At 43.0% G+C, this 23,229-nt stretch overlaps 3 protein-coding genes and 1 non-coding gene across 6 annotated transcripts; 2 read left to right on the top strand and 2 right to left on the bottom strand.

The window, feature by feature from the left end:
• Nucleotides 1-890: 890 nt before the first annotated feature.
• LOC125539713 (pentatricopeptide repeat-containing protein At3g14580, mitochondrial) lies at nt 891-3,023 on the bottom strand. 2 transcript variants are annotated; one of them, XM_048703225.1, is made up of 2 exons: nt 1,264-3,023; nt 891-1,178 (listed from the first exon to the last, which is right to left on the bottom strand). In XM_048703225.1, exon 1 carries the CDS (start codon nt 2,812-2,814, stop codon nt 1,720-1,722), a length of 1,095 nt encoding a protein of 364 aa, XP_048559182.1. In that variant the 5' UTR covers nt 2,815-3,023; the 3' UTR covers nt 891-1,178; nt 1,264-1,719. The 2 variants fall into 2 exon arrangements, with proteins under 2 accessions (XP_048559182.1, XP_048559181.1); XM_048703224.1 differs by having other exon boundaries at nt 891-1,174.
• Nucleotides 3,024-3,126: 103 nt separating this feature from the next.
• Nucleotides 3,127-3,199, top strand: TRNAR-CCG. Its single transcript has one exon. It is a non-coding gene; the product is annotated as a tRNA-Arg (tRNA).
• Nucleotides 3,200-7,595: 4,396 nt separating this feature from the next.
• Nucleotides 7,596-12,800, bottom strand: LOC125539712 (GPI mannosyltransferase 2). 2 transcript variants are annotated; one of them, XM_048703222.1, is made up of 9 exons: nt 12,733-12,800; nt 11,670-12,076; nt 11,463-11,568; nt 10,811-10,903; nt 10,524-10,719; nt 9,716-9,894; nt 8,512-8,765; nt 8,122-8,309; nt 7,596-8,049 (listed from the first exon to the last, which is right to left on the bottom strand). In XM_048703222.1, the coding sequence occupies exons 2-9, from the start codon at nt 11,986-11,988 to the stop codon at nt 7,876-7,878; spliced, it is 1,509 nt and encodes a 502-aa protein (XP_048559179.1). In that variant the 5' UTR covers nt 11,989-12,076; nt 12,733-12,800; the 3' UTR covers nt 7,596-7,875. The 2 variants fall into 2 exon arrangements, with proteins under 2 accessions (XP_048559179.1, XP_048559180.1); XM_048703223.1 differs by having other exon boundaries at nt 9,716-9,882.
• An 8,080-nt stretch (nt 12,801-20,880) lies between these two features.
• Nucleotides 20,881-22,616, top strand: LOC125534084 (germin-like protein 4-1). The gene is made up of 2 exons (XM_048697380.1): nt 20,881-21,094; nt 21,727-22,616. The coding sequence occupies exons 1-2, from the start codon at nt 20,962-20,964 to the stop codon at nt 22,383-22,385; spliced, it is 792 nt and encodes a 263-aa protein (XP_048553337.1). The 5' UTR covers nt 20,881-20,961; the 3' UTR covers nt 22,386-22,616.
• The last annotated feature ends 613 nt before the right edge of the window (nt 22,617-23,229 follow it).

Genomic DNA, 23,229 nt, shown 5'->3' with positions numbered 1-23,229 from the left:
TGCCTGGCTAGCTAGTACCCCAGATAATTAATCTGGAATGGTTCTTCGTTGTTCTGTTTGATAATTGGTAGTGCCTAGCTAGTAGTACCCCAAATAATTAGCGAACGGTAAGCTAGAAAACCGGGTCGCTTTCTTCTGAATTTGTTACATTTGAGAGGCTGCAAATTGCAGCTTTCATAGTGTTTAGGAAACGTGTCTGGGCATCTCAAGCAACTCCTGATGCACCAGGAGAGGTCATCGAGTGACCCTTTCAGTGTTTTCTAAAGGTGCTACATAGATGCCAGCAGGACGCGCAAATATCAGTTACTAGACATAAGAATTGCCTTCGTCCACACAGCTCTACGGCTAATTTATTCAGGTGTGACATAATGCAGATGGTGACGGTGAAATTGCTTTGCTTTTCTCGATGCATCAAGACGGTAAAATTTGTCGTCAAGGCTAGTAACAAGACAAGTTACAACTAAAAGATGTAACAGGCAGTACTTCAGTAAGTACTGTTTAGACGGCAGTTATGTCTTTTATATTTCTGCATCCTAGACGAATCTCACTGCAGTCCGCCAGCCCTGTGTTTTTAGCACCGGATACTATACTGTAAGACAGGTACTTGATTTGTTGTATTTTGATGTACACAATGATGTGTATTACTCTAAGCCGGCAGTTTTATCCCTAGGCATCAGTCCAATTCCCTTGTAATCATGAACACACGTCTATTCACTTGTGTTAAATTAACTTGCAGATTCCATCTCTATATGGACTCACTTGTTCTTATCTTGGAACGAAATCTACGACAACTTGAGTAAAGAGGTTAATGTTTACTCTAAGGGATGATACAACTTGAGTAAAGGGGTTAATGTTTACTCTTAGGCCCCAAAAGATACAAGTTGGGAAGATGGTTACGAACCTAGGAACAGAATTATATTAGTATTAGGACTAGTTAAACAATTAGTCAATCAACGAAAGAGAAAACATTATTAAGGGACATTCTGTCTCACTGAGAACAATGTATGACTAATAACTGTATCACAAACAACATGATTTTCTGCACTTCAAGGGTATAAAAGGTGAAAAACTACCTCATGGCATGCATCTTCCATACTGTTTGCCTGGTTTTCAATAGCAGTATGGTCCAGAGAGAATCATCAGAAGGATTAAGTCCTCTCCAAATGCACGAACACTGTCTTCAGATATTTCACATGTCAGACATACAAAAGAGAGATTGTTGGATTTGAGTTGTAACAAAAGAACATAATGTCATGAGCTTACCAATATTTTCACATTTAAACTGGAGAATGTGGAGCCAGCACTGATGTTGAAATCAGGGACAAAACCAATAATAGGCTCGCAAGGTACATCGTATATAAACGTTGCCTACAGGGTGAAGAGTCCCTCCTTTAACTGTCCGTTAGTTAGGAAGAAAATGAGCCTTCCCTGTGCATCGAACGTAGGTGGGCGAGCTCACACCTGTGAGCTTCAAGCCAACCGAGCTAGCGCTCGGTTCTCAGGTACATCAGTATATGAGTCATCAGTAAACAGAACTTGGTCATCGTGAGACCAAAAATCCTTAATAATCCCCATAAGGAAAAAGATCCGACTTCAACATGCAAGTCCACGCAGAAAGGCGGGCAGGTTGGTCCACTAGTTCCAGCAACAAAATAATCTCATTGCTCAAGTGTATTGTCAGGTCCACTAAACCACTGCCCACTGGCATGATCATGCATTTCAGCATAAGCATGTAGTAAGAAGTTTTGTCCAAGTACCCATCCGAGGAACAAAACCTTGGTCCACCATTTGCTTCAAGACATGATGTGCATCATCTAAGCAGTTAACACTACAGAGGCCATCAATCAGCAGCTTGTACGATGAGAAACTAGGCCTCAGACCTTCAGCACTCATCATACCAACTAGGTCCTTCGCCTCCACAAACTTCTTTGAGGCCACAAGGCCATCAAGAAGTACCTGATAAGTCCCTGAATTTGGGTGGCAGCCCTCAGACGACATCGACTTGAACAGATCATATGCAGAGCTCACCCTCCCCTCTCTGCAGAGACCAGATACCAATATATTGTAAACAACCGTATCCGCGTCGATTTCCTCCTTGCGCATTCTCTCAAACAGCTCGAATGCCTCATCCACCCGGCAGTTCCGGCAGAGGAAATGCATCAGCGTCGAGTAGGTCGTCACATTAGGCCGGCACTCCTGCTTCGGCATCTCATCCAGCAGCGAGAGGGCCTCACTGAATCTCCCAAACTGGCACAGCCCCTTGATAAGGATGTTGAAGCAGCAGGTGTCGAGCTCCACGCCCAGCCTGGGCGCGCTGGCGTACACCTCATGAACAACCTCGTACTGCCGCCTGCAGACGAGCATGTGGAGCACGTAGTTGAAGGTCTTGGTGGAGGGCCAGCAGCCGTACTCAGGCATCGCGTAGAGCGTCTCCATGGCCTTCTCGGGGTGGTTGGCCACATTGCCGTACATCTTGATGAGCCTGTGGAAGAACTCGTCGGAGAACCTGAACCGCTCGGCCCTCGCCCTGGCCAGCAGCTCCTCCACGTCGCTGAACCGCCTGGAGCCGGCGAGCCGGTCGATCATCAGGCCGTAGAGGGCCTCGCTGGGCTTGTAGTCGCGCCGGGCGCAGGCCTTCCGGAACACGCTGGTTATCAGAGCGGCGTCCCTGATGCTCGCGAAGATCTTGAGCACCTCGTTCGGGGCGAGCCAGTCCTTGTGGTCCAGCCGGCCGATCCAGTGGCCGTCGTTGCCTGCCGTGGAGCGGAGCCTCAGGAATGGGGGCGCCGCGCGCCGCGCTAGGGCTCTTGACATGCCGCCGCCGGGAGCTGGGAGTCGGGTGGGGCGGGGCTGGGCTACTCGAGAAGTGGTTGGAGACCTTATCGGGGAGGTGGTGGTGGGTGTAGCAAGGAAGGAGGTGGGCTGCGCTGGGGGAGGTCCGGTGGCCGGCGGCGACTGGGTGAGGACTGAGGGGAAGAGAGGCGGAGGCGCCGCTGGGCGGCGGCGATGTGCCCGGACAGGAGGACTAGGACCATGGCGGGCCTTGGGCTCTTTCTTAGGGAAAGCCCAACTCGTCTGGTCTGAACAAATCTATGTATAGCTTTAGTATGTAAGTGTGCACGACATGACCGCGTGGCCTAATGGATAAGGCGCTCGCCTCCGGAGCGGGAGATTCTGGGTTCGAGTCCCAGCGTGGTCGCTTTTTTTTACTCACCTTGGATTTAACATATCCACTATAGTTTTTTTTGAAAGAAGTCCATAGTTTGCATAAAGTCGTTTTTTCTTTCCTGATTTTGTTTTGAACCTTCTCCTGAATTTAACATATCCACTGTAGTTTTTTTTGAAAGAAGTCCATAGTTTGCATAAAGTCGTTTTTTCTTTCCTGATTTTGTTTTGAACCTTCTCCTGAATTTAACATATCCACTATAGTTTTTTTTGAAAGAAGTCCATAGTTTGCATAAAGTCGTTTTTTCTTTCCTGATTTTGTTTTGAACCTTCTCCTGAATTTAACATATCCACTATAGTTTTTTTTGAAAGAAGTCCATAGTTTGCATAAAGTCGTTTTTTCTTTCCTGATTTTGTTTTGAACCTTCTCCTGAATTGTAACATATCCACTATAGTTTTTTTTGAAAGAAGTCCATAGTTTGCATAAAGTCGTTTTTTCTTTCCTGATTTTGTTTTGAACCTTCTCCTGAATTTAACATATCCACTATAGTTTTTTTTGAAAGAAGTCCATAGTTTGCATAAAGTCGTTTTTTCTTTCCTGATTTTGTTTTGAACCTTCTCCTGAATTTAACATATCCACTATAGTTTTTTTTGAAAGAAGTCCATAGTTTGCATAAAGTCGTTTTTTCTTTCCTGATTTTGTTTTGAACCTTCTCCTGAATTTAACATATCCACTATAGTTTTTTTTGAAAGAAGTCCATAGTTTGCATAAAGTCGTTTTTTCTTTCCTGATTTTGTTTTGAACCTTCTCCTGAATTTAACATATCCACTATAGTTTTTTTGAAAGAAGTCCATAGTTTGCATAAAGTCGTTTTTTCTTTCCTGATTTTGTTTTGAACCTTCTCCTGAATTTAACATATCCACTATAGTTTTTTTTGAAAGAAGTCCATAGTTTGCATAAAGTCGTTTTTTCTTTCCTGATTTTGTTTTGAACCTTCTCCTGAATTTAACATATCCACTATAGTTTTTTTTGAAAGAAGTCCATAGTTTGCATAAAGTCGTTTTTTCTTTCCTGATTTTGTTTTGAACCTTCTCCTGAATTTAACATATCCACTATAGTTTTTTTTGAAAGAAGTCCATAGTTTGCATAAAGTCGTTTTTTCTTTCCTGATTTTGTTTTGAACCTTCTCCTGAATTTAACATATCCACTATAGTTTTTTTTGAAAGAAGTCCATAGTTTGCATAAAGTCGTTTTTTCTTTCCTGATTTTGTTTTGAACCTTCTCCTGAATTTAACATATCCACTATAGTTTTTTTTGAAAGAAGTCCATAGTTTGCATAAAGTCGTTTTTTCTTTCCTGATTTTGTTTTGAACCTTCTCCTGAATTTAACATATCCACTATAGTTTTTTTTGAAAGAAGTCCATAGTTTGCATAAAGTCGTTTTTTCTTTCCTGATTTTGTTTTGAACCTTCTCCTGAATTTAACATATCCACTATAGTTTTTTTTGAAAGAAGTCCATAGTTTGCATAAAGTCGTTTTTTCTTTCCTGATTTTGTTTTGAACCTTCTCCTGAATTTAACATATCCACTATAGTTTTTTTTGAAAGAAGTCCATAGTTTGCATAAAGTCGTTTTTTCTTTCCTGATTTTGTTTTGAACCTTCTCCTGAATTTAACATATCCACTATAGTTTTTTTTGAAAGAAGTCCATAGTTTGCATAAAGTCGTTTTTTCTTTCCTGATTTTGTTTTGAACCTTCTCCTGAATTTAACATATCCACTATAGTTTTTTTTGAAAGAAGTCCATAGTTTGCATAAAGTCGTTTTTTCTTTCCTGATTTTGTTTTGAACCTTCTCCTGAATTTAACATATCCACTATAGTTTTTTTTGAAAGAAGTCCATAGTTTGCATAAAGTCGTTTTTTCTTTCCTGATTTTGTTTTGAACCTTCTCCTGAATTTAACATATCCACTATAGTTTTTTTTGAAAGAAGTCCATAGTTTGCATAAAGTCGTTTTTTCTTTCCTGATTTTGTTTTGAACCTTCTCCTGAATTTAACATATCCACTATAGTTTTTTTTGAAAGAAGTCCATAGTTTGCATAAAGTCGTTTTTTCTTTCCTGATTTTGTTTTGAACCTTCTCCTGAATTTAACATATCCACTATAGTTTTTTTTGAAAGAAGTCCATAGTTTGCATAAAGTCGTTTTTTCTTTCCTGATTTTGTTTTGAACCTTCTCCTGAATTTAACATATCCACTATAGTTTTTTTTGAAAGAAGTCCATAGTTTGCATAAAGTCGTTTTTTCTTTCCTGATTTTGTTTTGAACCTTCTCCTGAATTTAACATATCCACTATAGTTTTTTTTGAAAGAAGTCCATAGTTTGCATAAAGTCGTTTTTTCTTTCCTGATTTTGTTTTGAACCTTCTCCTGAATTTAACATATCCACTATAGTTTTTTTTGAAAGAAGTCCATAGTTTGCATAAAGTCGTTTTTTCTTTCCTGATTTTGTTTTGAACCTTCTCCTGAATTTAACATATCCACTATAGTTTTTTTTGAAAGAAGTCCATAGTTTGCATAAAGTCGTTTTTTCTTTCCTGATTTTGTTTTGAACCTTCTCCTGAATTTAACATATCCACTATAGTTTTTTTTGAAAGAAGTCCATAGTTTGCATAAAGTCGTTTTTTCTTTCCTGATTTTGTTTTGAACCTTCTCCTGAATTTAACATATCCACTATAGTTTTTTTTGAAAGAAGTCCATAGTTTGCATAAAGTCGTTTTTTTCTTTCCTGATTTTGTTTTGAACCTTCTCCTGAATTTAACATATCCACTATGGATTTAACATATCCACTATAGTTTTTTTTGAAAGAAGTCCATAGTTTGCATAAAGTCGTTTTTTCTTTCCTGATTTTGTTTTGAACCTTCTCCTGAATTTAACATATCCACTATGGATTTAACATATCCACTATAGTTTTTTTTGAAAGAAGTCCATAGTTTGCATAAAGTCGTTTTTTCTTTCCTGATTTTGTTTTGAACCTTCTCCTGAATTGTTTAAGATTTTTTTTGCGGGAGAAAAAAAGATTCTCATTACTCACGGAGGCTTCTCAGCCAATGCCAAGTTTACAACAAAATCTAATCCCGAATGTAACCATACTGCAGTACGGGAAGTGCTACGGCCATACGCAGCAAGTTCATGGCTAACTTTATTCTGTGACCGACAACAGCGAGAATGTAACCATACTGCAGTACAGGAAGTGCTACGGCCATACGCAGCAAGTTCATGGCTAACTTTATTCTGTGACCGACAACTTTGTTTTGAACCTCCTCAAATGTCTCCTGATTTGGGTTCTTTCCCCCTCTTGCGACTGCAGTGGCTAGGGCACTCATCCCTTTTGAACTCCGCCGACAAGCCCGTAGATTGATTGAAGTCAAACTTTTCTTTTTAAATGGTCAAGATTAAAACATAGGCATAGTCATTTTTGAAAGTGTACACATTGGTCAAGAACCCAAGGAAGAGGAGGTTTGTTCTAAAGTTTGTGGAGATTCTTCACGAGGTGCGCCTCATTCTGCTACTCCCTCCGATCCATAACAAGTGTCGTAGTTTTGGGTTAAGGTCGGTTGCAATTTTGAACTAAGGTTGAACTAACCTTAGTTCAAGACTGCGACACTTGTTTTGGATCGGAGGGAGTAGCAAAATATGTGGTGTTGATGGTGGTTGTTCATAGTTTTGTTGATGGTAGTCTCCTCGCCAGTCTTTCCTTGGCATATTTTCATATGAATTGGGATCTTCTCTGTAAACTACTCTCTCCGTCTCTTTAGTGATCTAAACACTCTTATATTTCTTTACGGAGGAAGTACTTCGTTGTTGACTTGGTTAAGGGTTTCTGTTCCTAAAGACAAGCCTCAAACATCCTCTGATTAGGTTTTCTCTTTCCCTCTTGCGACTACGGCTGCTAGGCCACTTATCCCCTCAAAACTTCACCAGCAAGCTCATGGATCCACTTCCCCTATGGGTTGCTCAGGTGGCCAGTGGTGAGGAGCGAGATAACGATGCCTCGGTTCTTAGTGTTTTTTATTGCTGGTTTCCATGGTAAGAGCCGAGTCCTCGCCATTTTCCATTTCATAATTGCACTTGAGGATGTGCGCCACCAGCAACCAACTGGTAACCCATTTCGCATCACTGACCTCACAAATTCTATCCGTACTGAATCGACCCAGCTGCTGCAGCGTTAATCTAATTTTGGTGTCAAAACGCTGAGGACGCAGTTTGACACAAGGAATCCAGAGAAATTGTCTGCACTCTTCGGTATGCACTCCCAGGCAACCGGTGAAGAACGGTATATATATTTTTGTCATTCCGAATCACTATAGGATTCCCATTTATGCAGATATTATTACTACTATTGTTATTATTACCATCATCATCATCATCATCATCATCATAAATATTATTACTATTATCATTATTATCATTTTCATATCAAGGTGTCAACATAACATGGCATGCGATCTAGTGCAACCTAGGTAAGGAAATGGAGCACATGATTCAGATCTCCCAGAAAGAAAAACCTCCAGAATGCACTCCTCAATTCTATGGCCGTGGTTTTAGGGAACAAAAGGAAAGAGATACACCAACTGTACAGGAACATTCCGCCAAGGAGAACCTCCAGGCTAATCTAGCGCATACAATTCGTGTGTGCATGACAGCAGCTGTTCTCATGTGAATGGGTAGAAGTTGGGGAAGAGCAAACTGCCGAGAAGAATATAAGCAACGAAGTAAACGATGACGAAGTATCCCCATCTCTTGCAAGAGCCGCCCCTTGCAGGAGCCAAAATGCGCGAAGCGGCCCAGTAGATCGGGGGGCTGGCAGACAGAAACCGCGTTGACACCTGGACCGAAGAAGCAACAGATGAGACTTGAGTAGCGACCTACAAATAAATTTCATCGGGCATTATACTGACCTGGACGTGCATCACGAAGAAGGCGGTAAATGTCATGAATGTCAGGTGTAAAATGAAAGGAAGAACTAGCAAAGGGCACTCATCCTTGTTATCTCCCACAATTCGGCCTCTTGATACATTGCTATCTAAAGATGCTGCTGAAGCAGCGCTGGCCGCGACAGATTTTCTCTTCTTAACCTCAGTGTTCCCTGTTCAAACATTGCAGAGTTATGTTCAAACTTCAGTTCTCCAGTAGCCTATATTGAATAGGTTGAGGTCAGTTCTCCATTTTTCAGGACAGTTGAAATTTTCTCAACTCCTAGGCATGTGTTAAGAAAGTTGAGGAATATCATTTTCCAATGATCTTTCAAAATAGAGACAAAATGTTGACAGTTGAGAATGTAATAGTACCTTGCTTTTTGTTATGTGGTCCGGTAGAAATTTCACTCTTCAACACTGTGGCAACATCTGAGCTTTCATATGCTTCAACTAACCTCCCGTCAACAATGGCAATTATCTGCTCGTGTATGCTAGTTGATTGGAAGAGTTGGTGAAGCAATTTTGTGTAGTGAACTATAGAATAAACTGCAAGAGATAGTACTGGTGAAGCCAAAAGAAAGTTGGGCAGCTGCTTGACTTGAAAGTATCTCAAGAAACCAACTCCCCTGAAAAGAAAGATGTAAAATAACATAAAGCTCGTGAATAATGGGAGCATAAGTCTTCAGAAGATGGTACTCAAAAAGCAAGCTTAGGGCATCCATAATGTATGCCAAATTGATAGTGCCAAATATTAAAAGGCATCCATAATGTATGCCAAATTGATAGTGCCAAATATTAAAATGGCTTTTGACACCGGTGAGAACCATTATGGAGGGTGTTGCCAAATTAAAAAAAGAGGGCATCGATGCTCCTTCATGCTCCAATGCCAAACAACCTCAGCTAATAAAATAATACATGAACCTTTGTGAACAGGCCCAAATGTTGTGGGTAAAGAGAGATGTGATAGTGTTTTTATTCCATTCTATTCTGTAGTGATCCCCACTATACAGAAATTGGGAACCAGCTAACGCTGTGGATAGCTAGTCTATTTGATACCAGTGCCAAAATTCTGACGACGTCGCAAATTTGGCAGCATCACATTGTAGATGCCCTTAGTACAAGAGTCTATGTAAAATTGTAAGGAGAAATGCATATACATGGACATTCTTTAACCAGTCAAAACAACAAAAGTACTTCAAATTCTGGTGGACATAAATGAGAATGGAGTTTGCCTATTTTCTATACGTGGAGCATACAGCCTAAGCATGGAGATCCCATATTACCAAGCATGGCATCCTTGTGACTTGACAGCATACACTATTGGTGCAACAGAACAGAAGGACGAAAGAACAGACATATCACTCTCCACAAAAGATGAATATGTAATTATCATGGCTGTATAAGAGAAATGGTAGCTCCTTGTAACTCACAAGAACTCTTGTTAAGCATACAATCATATTGATATATGAGTTGTGACAAAGAAAAATAGAACACTATCCCAAGGTAAAATACAGAATTCAAGGGAAAATTATAAATTGTTGAGCTGGTGTTGGTAAAGATGAGATGAAACAATTACCAGTAGTGACTCTGAATAAAACTATACAAAAGGGGCAGTTTTGCTTTGCACCATGGCCTCAGCTCATCCGTGTCCCCGTGTACGCATATGTTCAAATATCCATATGCTTGAAAGGCAAAGAATGGTAGGAATACACAAGTGGAGCGCAAAAATCCAGTGACAAGGGCCTGCACTGCCCACTTGGGCCAAAGAAAAAGGTAATGCCGTTAGGTACCCATAATTCCATTATTTATAAAGCGTCCTGCTTCAGACGCTTAAGTGATAAGGCGTCCTGGGAGTGCCTTAGAAATATGTCCGCTTTAGGCGCTTAAGCGTCAGAGTGGGTGGTGCTCGCTTTAGGTCGTTTACCGCCTTATAAACCATGCATAATTCCCTCAACAGCAACTCATGTAGTCCAAGAAAACATCAGCATAGGTTGAAGTACCATATAAGGTCATGTAGAAGATATTAAACAAAAACATCACATTGGTTAAACATGTGAAAGTATGTGTACATCTAAAATTTTGTGGACAATTTTGATCATACGGGCATCTACAAAAAATAAGAAGATTGTACTCTCGTATGAGTACTTGTCCTACTCTATAGCGCGCATGGGATTTTATTTTCACATGCACACAAAATTTCACATCATCACTACATTTGACTTTTTGAGAAAAAAAAGTCAAACTTCCTGGTGAAAAAATTGTATGGGATATTGGGATGCGCACGAGTTTTGGGTGCCTCTTCAGCCATATGGCCTCTTCATGTTAGCTAGTATAGTAAGCACCGTGCACAACAACATGAAGTGCAACCGGCAAAGAAAGCTTACCATGGGCCTTTTCTTCTGGATAGCAGCATCATATGCTTGTAGCAAAGCCTCAAAACAGATATAGCCAGCATTAAGTGCTCCATTTGACCTAGCTGAACCAGATAGAGCGAGCATTATCATTGCAACGGTACGAGCACCGGAAAACAGGTAGAAGAGCCCTCCGAGCGAAAAAAGGGCATAAAGACTTTCTGAATATCTGCCAAAACAAAAACAAAAAACAGAAACATGCTGCTGTTCAGTCATAGCTAGTACATGATTCGTCATCGCATAAAGGCAAAGAAGTTTACAGTGATGAGTAGAACACAGAAGCTGGATTGAAGCAAAAAAGAACAGATGCACGGTAAGCCGCTCCTGAGTCCTTCAAGATCAGCACAGATAATCTGCACGAAGTACAATAAAGGGTCACTTTTTTCACATTAGAACAAATAGTCGTATTATAAATACTAGGCAAAGCGACTCTACATCTTATTAGACATGAGAAAAATCATTGGTGGTTGTGCAACTGGCAATATTTATAAACGAGAAATGGGCAGTCCTGCACTCGAAATGAATGTACTATAACTAAAAATTGAGGGCAGATTTTTTTATTGCAATTTACTCAAACTCTATTACTCCCTCCAATCCAAATTAATTGTCGCAGCTTTAGTACAACTTTGTACTAAAGTTGTACTAAAGCTGCGGCAATTAATATGGACCAGAGGGAGTATTAAACTATGATGGATACCAAGACTGTCTGAAACATCAAGCATCAAGATGATTAAACACACCAACATTAGTAGACCATTATGCGCACAAGCATGACTCCGATAGAATGAATATCTGTTGACCTGATCCAAAAACCTAAAACAACACTTAAACGCTAAAAATACTTAAACATAGAAATCCTAACTACACTGAAATAAATACACCACATGTGTGTAGCTGAAGAACGTCAGTCACCTGTAGAAATAGGCCGCGGCGCCAACAAATGCCACATTGTTCAGAACATGCCCGGAGATCACAAGCACGGCCCTGTACCCCAGCATCGGCACCAGCGGCGCAAACACTGCAGAAGGAGAATGGGGCCATGACCCAACACCAGACCAGATCAAGCACACACCTCAACGATGAGAAGGTGAGAAGTTGAGGTAGAGGCGAGTAACTTACGGGACCGGGAGAGTAGAGCGATTGAGGCTGGGAGCAGGGGGAGGAAGGCGAATGACTGCTCATACTCGTAGCCGCACTCAGCAGAGCGAGCGAAGTGGACACCGTCCCATACAGCTAGGGACGAGATGGCGGTGGCGGTAGCAGTGGAATTAGAAGAGGAGGCGGAAGGGGGGAAGGAGGGGGAGGAGAGACAAGGCGGGTGAAGGGAGGCGGAGGTGTCGTATGGGCGGAAGAGAAGGCGAGCGAGCAGAGAGAGAGTAAGGACCAAGACACGGGAGGCAGTGGCAAGCCGGACGATGGCGACGAGTGGCGGCGCCATGGGTCGGGCGGGGGTAAAGCACCGTGAGAGCAGAACACCGGTAGGGTGGATCGCTGACTCACTGGTGGTTTTCTGACCCGTCTGGTTCCTAAAACATTACATATGGATTTAGATGTTTCACTCAATGGATTTTTTTTCTATAAAATTTAGTAAAAAGGATTTCTAGAAGAAGATAAAATCATAAACTTCAATACTATGAACCAAACATTACATATGGAGAAAATCACAAAGATTCCAACCCCCCAAAATCTTTTACTCCCTCTGTTCACTTTTATAAGACCTTGAAAACATTTCAGACAATGTGCAAAACAGCCTATTTTGAGTTGTCTGAAACGACTTACAAAAGTGAACGGAGGGAGTATCATAAATTTCAACCCCCCCAACTCTGCTCTAGAGATAGATCTTATTCTTAAGTCTTAACTATCTTCTCTAACGAGCGACGGGAAATGGGACATGGTGCATCATTTATGAAGACAGTACACAGGAAGCTACGAATAGTAGCCCCTAAACAGAGCTATGCGTCTATGCCTCCGAGAAATACAACAGCAATCTTCTTGTTATTTTCACAAGCCACCAACAGAAAAGCAAGGCAGCGAGCATCAAGCCATGAAGCCATTCACGGAAAAATCCATCAGCCTCATTGCTAATCTCTAGTTCCCTATCGCAAGATCAACAGCATACACATCGCCTAATCTAACCCATAAGAAAAAGGACAGAAGGTGAACAGAATTAATGTGGACATACCTGTCGGTGGCACGGTGCTCACCTCACTGGCGGATCTAGGATTTCAGAACAGGGTGGTCCACCTAAAAAAATTGACAACGAATATGACATGCCAACATTCTAATTAATTTACCAGTAGCACATAAAAATTGATCAATATGGTCTTACGGACATACTAAAATTCTCAATTTTGCATGAGCAGACTACATAATACATACCTTGAGAAGTTCAAAGAAGACTATGTGGCATTGTTAATTTGTTAAGAGTGGCATTGACAGAGTAACTTGTTAGAATGGCAAACAATCAGACAAATCATTATTATGTCAATGATCAGGTGCTCATGTACTGGATAGCGAAATTATGTGTGTGTGTTCATGTACTGGATAGCGAAATTATGTGTGTGTTCATGTACTGGATAGCAAGTCTGATTGTTCAGTTAACGGAATAGACTAGACTCTTCCACCTGATTGATGCAATAGAGAGCAAAGAGCAAACCCTAAATCAGAAAACGGGGAATGGGAAGTGCCGCAGTGGAAAACTTGCCTCAAATCCTTAGATCGGGCTAAAGGCTGGACGCCGGGCAGGGTTGCTGGCTTGCTGCCGGCCAAGTGCCGGAGTCGGCGGAGAGCAGACTACGCGGCAGGAGCCGGCTTGCAGGGGCGCCAGGTGGCGCGTTGGTGCCGGGCGGGCGGGGCAGGGAGGGGCGGCTCCTAGGCGTCTAGAGACGGCGAGGTACGCAGCGAGCCGGCGAGATCGCGAGCCGAGCGGCGGAGGTCAGGGGCGAGGTTGTTTTTTTTTTCCGAGGGGAGCGAGCAGGGGCGAGGTGCGTCTGTCCCACAGTCCGAGTGTGCCTGCGTGCGATGTTTTTTTTTAGGGGTGCGTTGTTTTTTTTTTTTTGAGAAGAAAAAGGGTGCGTTGTTTGTTGGGCTAGCCGACTGAGAAGTGAGATGGGTCAGGACGAGTAAGCCATTGTTTCTTGGGCCTTTTTTTCCCTCTGGACCCACTTTGTAGTAGATCCGCCCTGTGATCGAGAGGTGGCTCATAGGCAATTTTGCTACCTGGTGCATGGTTTTTTTACAACTGTTTTCCGCCGGTTTTTCTGGGTCTTTTCCTTGCGGTTTTTCCTGGCATGGTTTTTACTTGTTTTTTCTTTTCTTTTTTAAATGCGTAAAGTATTTTCAAATTCAAAAACTTTTTGCAAGTTCGTGATTTTTTAATCAAAATTTCGTGAACTTTCTTCAACTTTATGTTTTCTTTTAATTCGTGAACGTTTTCCAATTTTGTAAGCTTTTTCAAGTCATGAAATTTTATCAAAGTAGTGAAAAATTTGAAATTCTTGAACTTTTTGTAAATTCACTAATATTTTTAAATTCCTGAACTTTTTCAAGTCGTGAGCTTTTATAAAAGTAGTGAAAATTTTGAAATTCGTGAACTTTTACAAATTCACTAATATTTTTAAATTCATGAATTCTTTCCAAATTTCACACACTTTTTCTAAAAATCATGAAAAAAATTCAAATCCATGGAGTTTTTTAATTGTGTGATGTTTTTCTGAAAAATGATGAACTTATTTCAAATTCATGATTTTTTTAAAAAAAATATGATTTTTTGAATTAATAATATTTCGAAAGTCAACCAGTCAACATTATTTTTTCTTTCTTTTTGAGGCAACAGTCAACCTGGTTGAACCTGTCCAACCGTAAAAAACGAGCGAGTGAGAAGCTTCCTGCAGGCCGACCCATGAGAGCATGCGCGTGAGCATCAGTTTTGTTAGCAGCCGGCGCTGATTAGGGGTACTTTTTTTTTTGAAACTTCAAGACTTTATTCCTCATATCAGAGACAAATTGTTTACAATAGCCTGAGAAATAAAGTCCGGGATGTAGGCTTCCCAAAATGAGGAAAATCTAATGCTAAAAGAGTGACTAGCTAATATATGAGCAACCTCATTAGATTTACGAAAACAGTGGGAGTATTCAGCATTTGCAAAGTCAAGAGCAAGCTCTCTGCATTCCAGAATCGTGGCTATATTGGATCCAGTGTAGTCTTGATTCTGCACTGATTAGGAGTACTTGTGAGATGGAGAAGCAACGTGCGTGGAGTCCTGGACTCGAGCAACAGCTAAGATCGCCCCATGGATGTCCTCAGCGGCAGCGCACGAAAACATTTGAATCTAGTGGCAGTGACAACAACTGAAATCAAGCGGCGACAGTTGCCAAAGCAACTTCAATGAGGCGACCTATTTCGTTCGCCATCATTTATTTGGGTTGGCGCGGACAAAGTCGGCCCAACACGTCGACCTAAACGAATACGCGTCCGCTTTTCGTCCGTGGGTAATCCATTTTTGGCCCATTTTTAAGACGGATTTGCATCTGTGTGGACACGAAACGGGCGCGTGCGCTCGCCCTCTCCCTTTCCCGGGCCCGCTGGTCGGTGGCACATTGGCCTCCCCTCTCCCTCCCAACAGCAACCCTCGCCCGCCTCCTTCGTCGCCGCCGCCGCCGCCCATTTTTTGCCGGCGACTTTGCCAGCTGCGCCGCCTCCATATCCGCCCAGCACTGCGGCCCATTCCCTCCGTCGCCCGCCACCGCCGTTTTGCCGCCGGGGGAGCAAACTGCTTTCCACCGTCGCTCCCCCACCGCACAGCCGCCCGCGACCAAGAAGCCGCCTCACTGTCCCGGTCAGATCTGACCGGCACGCTCGTCGGACGCCGGCAGGGCAGCTAGCTGGTCCGTGCGCGTCGCGACTCCCCTCGCCGGCCGTCTCCTTCTTCGACGCCCGCAAGCTGTTCTCCAGTTTGCCAAGGTACGAAATGGACTCCGCCAACGAGTTCTTCTTCCACAATTTCCTTCGCGACTCTGACGATTCGTCGTCCAACGACGAGGAGGAGATATTGGCCGCCGTGTTGGTCCATCACCACCTAAACAGCCAGCGCCCATTATTCCGTGGTTCCATTCCGGGCCACCTTCCGGCGTTGAATTGCAACCGCGAGAGTGGGCATTTCTTTCTTTGGAAGGACTACTTTGATACAACAAACCCGTTGTTCAAACATCAAAAATTCCGCCGCTGTTTCCGTATGAGTAGGCATGTTTTCAACCATATTAGAGAAGGAGTGGTAGGCTATGATGACTATTTCGAGTGCAAAGAGGATGCCATCGGCAAGATTGGTTTCTCCTTTTATCAGAAATGCACTGCCGCCACCCGAATGTTTGCATACGGAGTGCCCGGTGATCTCATTGACGAGTACGTCCGTATGAGCGAGTCTACATGCCTAGAGTCTCTGTATAAGTTCTGTAAGGCTGTTATTGCTGTGTTTGGCCCTGAGTACTTGAGAGAGCCGACAGCTGAAGCCAGAAGGGGCTTCCCAGGGATGCCTGGCAACATAGACTGCATGCACTGGGAGTGAAAGAACTGTCCTTCTGCTTGGCAAGGGCAGTATAAGGGACATGTTAGGGCTTGCACTATCATACTAGAGGCCGTGGCGTTTCAAGATCTCTGAATCTGGCACTCTTTCTTTGGTATGGCTGGATCACACAATGGTATCAATGTGCTTCAGTGCTCGCCGGTGTTTGCTAGGCTTGCCGAAGGCAACAGCCCACCGGTGAACTTTACTGTCAACGGACACAACTACGACAAATGATACTACCTGGGTGACGGTATCTATCCTCAGTGGACCACTATTGTCAAGACAATACCCAACCCTGTCGAAGAGAAAAGGAAAATTTTTGCCTAAGAGCAAGAGAGTCCTAGGAAGGATGTAGAGCGTGCCTTTCGTGTTTTGCTATCTCGATAGGGCATCGTTCGGTATCCTGTTAATACCTGGAGCACGCAGAAACTGTGGGAGGTGATGACTGTTTGTGTGATTATGCACAGTATGATCGTAGAAGACAAGCGTCCGGAACATCTGTATAATCAAGGCTTTCAGTTTCAGGGTGAGAATGTTGTGCTTGAGCATGAAGTAGCGGCAATGTTTGAACAGTTCACCCAACTTCATGAAGACATGCGTGATTGGAAAACTCACGTGCAGCTGCAAAATGATTTAGTTGAGCATATGTAGGCTCATGTTGGCAACCAATAGATGTATCTTTTTTATTCGTTTGCAAAACTATGTGAAACATTTTTATTTGTATCCAGCTTGTAAAACTATACTATTATTCGGTAAACTATGTTATTTGACAATATATTTGAATGCAAATCAATGTAATATTGGACGGCCAGCCGGCACATATGGGTCGGTGTTTTGGACGCGCTGCCGATCCAAATCTAAAAGAGGGCGGACCCGGACGGGCGGCCGACCCAAACAAACAAAAAACGAACGAAATCGCCGTCTGTTTGGGTCGTCCCATTGGAGTTGCTCTCATGGAGGCTCGTAGTCTGGACTCGATTGGTGGCGGTGTAAACTCGCTCCGGTGAGCGGGCACTGGCAACTGGCAATCGCACGTGGGTGGCGACAACTTGTCGCAATAAGCGTCGAATAGGAAATTCCCACATAAGCAACCAATTGATCGAGCCACTACAATAGTACTTCCTCTGTTTCTTTTTAGTCTGCATATAAGATTTGGTTAAAGTCAAATTTTGTAAAGTTTGACTAATTTTATAGAAAAAATATTAGCATCTACAATACTAAAGCTATATGGTAGGAAAGTTTATTTCATAATGCATCTAACAATATTGATTTCATATTGTGAATCTTAATATTTTTTTTATAAACTTAGTCAAAGTTAAGAAAGTTTAATTTTGAACAAATCTTATATGTAGACTAAAAAGAAACGGAGGGAATACTATTGTTGCCTAGCGCCGCCGTTGTACACCTCCTCCTCCACGTTGAATTGCTTGCCACCCACTCCACAACTCCTTACATCCTCCCCCCATTGGACGTCCCTCCTTCACGCCGACCTGAAGCTATATGAGTGAATTCTTCAGCAATTCCTCAATTCTCAATCTCAGCCTTTTGGACGCTCCCTCCTCCGCTGCTCAACCTGCCCTCTGCCCACCACCCGCAAGTGATGGATTCAGGGGAGAAGGCCAAAGAAGTGGAAGCAACTTCGGGCGGCGGCGGCATCCCACAAACGCGCACGAGACATCGAGAATGGCCAGGAGTAGCAGACCTTTCTTCCCTCCTTGCTCTTGCTTGGTTTACATTTTTTTGTGCGACACCATGTTTGAATTTTTTTTGCGAGAAAACTTTCGATCTATTCATTTTTAATCATGACAGTACAACAAACATAAATAATAATAATAATTACGTCCAGATCCATAGGCCACCTAGCGACGACTACAAACACTGAAGCGAGCCAAAGGTGCGTCGCCGTCATCGCCCCTCCCTCGTCGGAGTCGGGCACAACTTGTTGTAGTAGACAGTCGGAAAGTCGTCGTGCTAAGGCCCCATAGGACCAGCGCACCTGAACAGCAACCGCCACAAATGAAGAATAAAGTAGATCGAAAGGATCCAACCCGAAGACACACGAACATAGACGAACAACAACCAGATCCGAGCAAATCCACCGAGGATAGATCGCCGGAGACACACCTTCACACGCCCGTCAACGATGCTAGACACATCACCGGAATGGGGGCTAGGCAGTGAAACCTTTATTCCATGTTCAAGTAGCCGTCACTGTCTCTAAATAGGACACAAACCCTAACAAAACTCGAAGGAACTACGAACAACGAAGCCCTCCCCCCAGCCCTTGCCAAGATACACCGTGCCCCCATAGCGCTAAGGCCACTGGAGACGAGGCGGACCTGCAGTGGCGCCGGCGAGAGGCACAAACCCTAGATTTATTTTAGAGGAGGAGGCTGCGGCTACCAGGGCTTGACCGAAACTCCATTTGAATGTGCTTTTCACCATGTTTGGATTTAAAGTGTATAGTACAGAAATTAGAAGAAGGCACTCAATTTTGCAGGTAATTCCACCAGATTGTGTTGGTGAAGTATCTAATCTAGCATGTCAATGCTGATGCCGTCTCCGAAGGCAAATTGAAGACTATGCCGCTCCTATTCTCCGTAGACCTTTTTATGTTTTTTCATGTTTTTGTAGTTGAATTTCTTAGAACTTTTAAACCTTCAAAATTTTAGACTTTAAATGTTCCTTCTGGTTAAGTTCAAGTCCCGGGTCCATCACTGCCTGAAAAAAATTGACAGTAGCTGACCAAACCTCCGTTTTTCCTTACTGTAATACACAACACAAACCTCGTTGTAGAACACGCATGAGTATTGAGACCTCGAGTGGTCGATACGTGTACCAGGCTGCATGCATGAAGAGAAAAATCTCACAAAAACACACGAGGCCGGCCGGGTGCATGCATGATATTGTGGAGGGGGTTGTTGGGATTGGGAGTTCCATATCCAACAGATTTTTGCTGGAACGTGACACCCGCGCTCGCTGCACACAGCGGGACAGCCGCCACACTCACCTTTGGAGAACTGAAGGAACGAAAAGGTCAAAATCTTATGCACGATGGAGCAAGGATAAGCACTGCGAAATGGCCCTTGACCTATTTTCCGTTAGTGATAGCTCCATATCTGTACACAGGAACGGAAAATTTCAGTAAAAAAGTGTCACTTGTTGGCACATTGGTCGTACAGCCGATCGTGCCCAACGTCACGTGCATGAAGTATAAAGCTTATAGAAAACATATGCAATGTTAGTTCCTTAGTGGGTGTATTATTTCTTAAAACGGAATTTTTGTTTCCGGCCTCTGTATCGGGGTAACGTCACATTGCAAGACCTAACAATGTCTGTCGTATTTTTATTTTGGAGCGAATTCTAAAAACAAAATAAAAGCTAGATAAGCGAACAAGAATGAAAAAAGATTACATGTTCTAACGTGGCAATCAACCGGAAGAAAAGAAGGCTAGTATTTACCTTTTTAATGGTCGTTCTACATGACTACGTCCAGTTCTCTTTACGTTGTACTGTCGGTTTTCCTTGACAATTATCAGACCTAAGATGCTCTTTGAGTGTATTTCCCAAGAAAAGTGCTACGGATGCTAGAAAACAATGCATCACTATGAAAAAAACGTAGAATGCATAGAAAAAAATGCTTAGGGATTCGTCCAAAAATAGTCGTAAAGCATAGAAACACTTTCCAAGTTGTATTGCCCTCATCTAGAAGATACACAAAGTCTTTGATGAAGGAACTCAAAAGGACAACCAACATCATACGTCATCCAAATTGTCCAAAACCAAAGAAAGGGGATCAATGTATAATCAAGACCATCTAGTTACTTGCAAGTGCGCCAACAACTAGTAGCAAAGTATTCGTTGCTCTTTGGGTACAACCAGTTGGAGATGGTACCACGGGTTATATTCAATTAGTGTGAGTGACGACCTAACAATACGATTAATAATGCTACATGTAATTTTGTTGCGGTAGTAATATATTGTGCTTTTGAACTTTCTGTTCTTCCAATTCTGTAAGAACGGATACTTTGCAATCAATATAAAGCTGTTTGCATCAATCGATGCAGAGGGCCTGATTAATCCTTTTTGACGAAAAAACCGGTGCTTTGGTATTCGTCTAAAAATAGTTGTAAAGCATAAAAACATTCCACATTTTTTTTGCTCACCCGATCACCCGGCATCTGCTTCTAGAAGATATACAGAGTATATAATATTGGACTACCACATTGTTTGATGAAGGAAATCAAATTCAAAAGGACCACGGCCAACATCGTCATCCAAATAGTCTGGGCGATCTAATTAGAATCAGCATCTACTACCAAAGAAGTCCATCACCACGACCTCAAGGCATTCCCTCCCCACTATCATACGTACCGTCCTGGAACTCCAGCTTCTGCAAGTTATTAGTGGATCGATCGATGCATGTTGCAAATAAAAAGAAGAAGAAGAAAGAGCCATTATCCTTGTCAAGTTCTTCCACCCAAAAATGGTGTATGCATTAGTTTCCACGGTGGATATTTAGGCACGTGGTTATTCCGTATAAACAAACAGTTAGTGGGGCTGTGAGGAAAAATCAGCCGATCATACGTAAGCTAGCAATGTTAGTAGGAGTATCGTGGATGCCTAGTCAAACTACACGGTGATATTAGTGATCGATTATAGCTGTTGCTAGTGTACCATGTTGCTGGAGCATGCAGCTAGCCCACTACTCCCCGGCCACCTTTATGCCTGTATAAATTGGCACCCCGATACGTGCTTGCAATCCACAATTACCAAGCTCAAACACTGGCTAGCTTACCCTGACAGACATTGTTAGGTCTTGCAAGTGAAGCTAGGAAAGAAAAACCATGGCGGCTTCCCGTGCCTTGGCTGCACTGCTTGCTGTGGTGGTACTCGTGGTCTGTTCTCCGGCGCCTCGTGTTCTGGCTACTGACCCGAGCCAGCTCCAGGACTTCTGCGTTGCTGATCTAATGAACCCTGGTATATTTTTTGCAAAGAAGAAGATTTGCTCCCTCTTTTTCAACTTACTTAAAGTTCTAGCTTTTTCTTTGTCAAAATTTTCTATATTTGATCAAGTATATATATAGGAAATATAATATCTACAACATGAAATATATGAATAGTACAATAACATATTTACGATGAATCCAATAAAACCTTTTTGGAACGGAAGCTACATGATTAATTTCTTTCATGCAACATGGTCGATATATGCAGGCATAAAAAACTAGTATTGTGTTTCCTGTTATTTGTTTGATTTGACATATACTACTCCTCAGATAGCAATGTAAAAGTACATGCTCTTTTCTAGCTTTCTTACACATTAACAATATTGAAGATATTCTCTAAAAACAATATTAAATATAAGAAAAGTGGACAAACTATAAATGCATACTTGCACATCAAGTGAACTGTTTCATTGTTCAGGACTTCATGTTTCGATCACTTAGGTTAGTCGAAGCAATAACATCCATTATTAGATAGTAAACATATTTTAAAATTTTATGTAGAACTTGATCAACTTAGAATAACTATATTCAACCTTTGGCACTTGGAAATTGCTGCAACATGGTAAGATTTAACTTTGGATGTGCAACTGTGTATACATGCAGTGATTGTGAATGGGTTCGTGTGCAAGAACATGAAGATGGTGACGGCGAACGACTTCTTCTTGCCCGGGCTTAACAAGCCGGGCAAGTTGAACGCTCAGGGCTCAGCGGTGACACCGGTGACGGTGAAGCAGCTGGCGGGGCTGAACACGCTGGGCATCTCATTGGCGCGCATCGACTTCGGGCCCAACGGCGGGCAGAACCCACCCCACACGCACCCTCGCGGCTCCGAGATCCTCACCGTGATCATGGGGCAGCTGCTGGTGGGGTTCGTCACTTCCAACCAGGCGGACGGGAAGAACCTGCTCTTCACCAAGCAGCTGGTGGAGGGCGACGTGTTCGTGTTCCCGCAGGGGCTCATCCACTTCCAGGTGAACAACGGCAAGGTACCCGCCGTGGCCATTGCCGCGCTCAGCAGCCAGGACGCCGGCGTGATCACCATCGCCAACGCCGTCTTCGGGTCCACGCCGCCCATCAGCGACCTCATCCTCGCCAAGGCCTTCATGACAGAGAAGGACACCGTCGACTGGATCCAGGCCAAGTTCGCACCGGCCATGAGCGGCAATAGCAGCATGGGCGGTGGCGGCTACATGCCGCCCGGCGGCAACAGCACCGGCGGCGGTGGCGGTTACTATCCTGGCATGCGCAAGCAGAAGCCCTAAATGACGGACGGACGGCCATCCTATAGGTAAAGAAAAAACAACAAGCCACTGGTAAACAGAGTGTGGTGTAGTAAGTCGTGTACCAGCAGGTGTTTGTGGATCGAGGGGTACGTACGTATACGTGCTAGCACTCGGTCGTGTCGAATAAATAGTGCCCAAAGTGCACCGGTGTACTAGCTAAATGCTGTTAAATTTCTATATGGAATAATAAATTCTAAGGTTTGGTCATAAGTTTTGCTAATTCTCAGTCGACGGAGAAATATCTGAGTCTCAGCCAACCATTGCCTGGTGTTATTTAGATTCATTCTGAAGTACATTTTTTTAAGGTGAGTACTTATTTTTCGGTCGTCACATGGCTTATGGTAGTAGGGTTTTCTTCTGTAATTTTATTCAAACTCATAAAAAAAAATTAGCATAAGAAGGGCCTCCCCTCCGATTTCCGTTAAAGAAACCATATGGTGCTCCTAATAACAAACTAAAGCATAAAAGAAAACAGCAGCATCCGACAATTAACATCCATTACATCAGATAGCCCAAGACCAAGACCAACCAAAAGCTAGACTAACCCCGGCAAAGCCAAAGGGCAACGACGATGCGCGAGGATTAAGCAGGTTCCAGTGACTGCAAAGTTTATACACATCGCCAAAAGATGAGGGTGAAACTAGAAGTCAAACAAACACTACGAACAGCATCCAGCGAGAACGCAGACAAAGCATCATCTTCGATCTTCAGGATCCAAGCCTGCAGACACCATATCTCCATCCATACGACGCCTTGTATATCTCACTTGCTACATGCTTGAGAAGTTTTGCCCCTAGCATCAACACCTCTTCTTGCTCCTCCT

This window comes from Triticum urartu, chromosome 2 (genome assembly GCF_003073215.2).
Source record: "Triticum urartu cultivar G1812 chromosome 2, Tu2.1, whole genome shotgun sequence".
Classification (NCBI taxonomy): Eukaryota; Viridiplantae; Streptophyta; class Magnoliopsida; order Poales; family Poaceae; genus Triticum; species Triticum urartu.
Note: the sequence above shows the minus strand (reverse complement) of the source record. Positions and strands in the feature narration are given on the sequence as shown.

Bases quoted from the DNA above. Each gene is read 5' to 3' on its own strand.
- LOC125534084 (XM_048697380.1), top strand. From the start codon at position 20,962: ATGGCGGCTTCCCGTGCCTTGGCTGCACTGCTTGCTGTGGTGGTACTC. The intron at 21,095-21,726 runs GTATATTTTTTG...GTATACATGCAG, and splicing joins TGCTGATCTAATGAACCCTG to TGATTGTGAATGGGTTCGTG.
- LOC125539713 (XM_048703225.1), bottom strand. From the start codon at position 2,814: ATGTCAAGAGCCCTAGCGCGGCGCGCGGCGCCCCCATTCCTGAGGCTC.
- LOC125539712 (XM_048703222.1), bottom strand. From the start codon at position 11,988: ATGGCGCCGCCACTCGTCGCCATCGTCCGGCTTGCCACTGCCTCCCGT. The intron at 10,904-11,462 runs GTGACTGACGTT...TACTTCGTGCAG, and splicing joins GCCGCGGCCTATTTCTACAG to ATTATCTGTGCTGATCTTGA. The intron at 8,310-8,511 runs GTACTATTACAT...ATGTTTGAACAG, and splicing joins ACCACATAACAAAAAGCAAG to GGAACACTGAGGTTAAGAAG.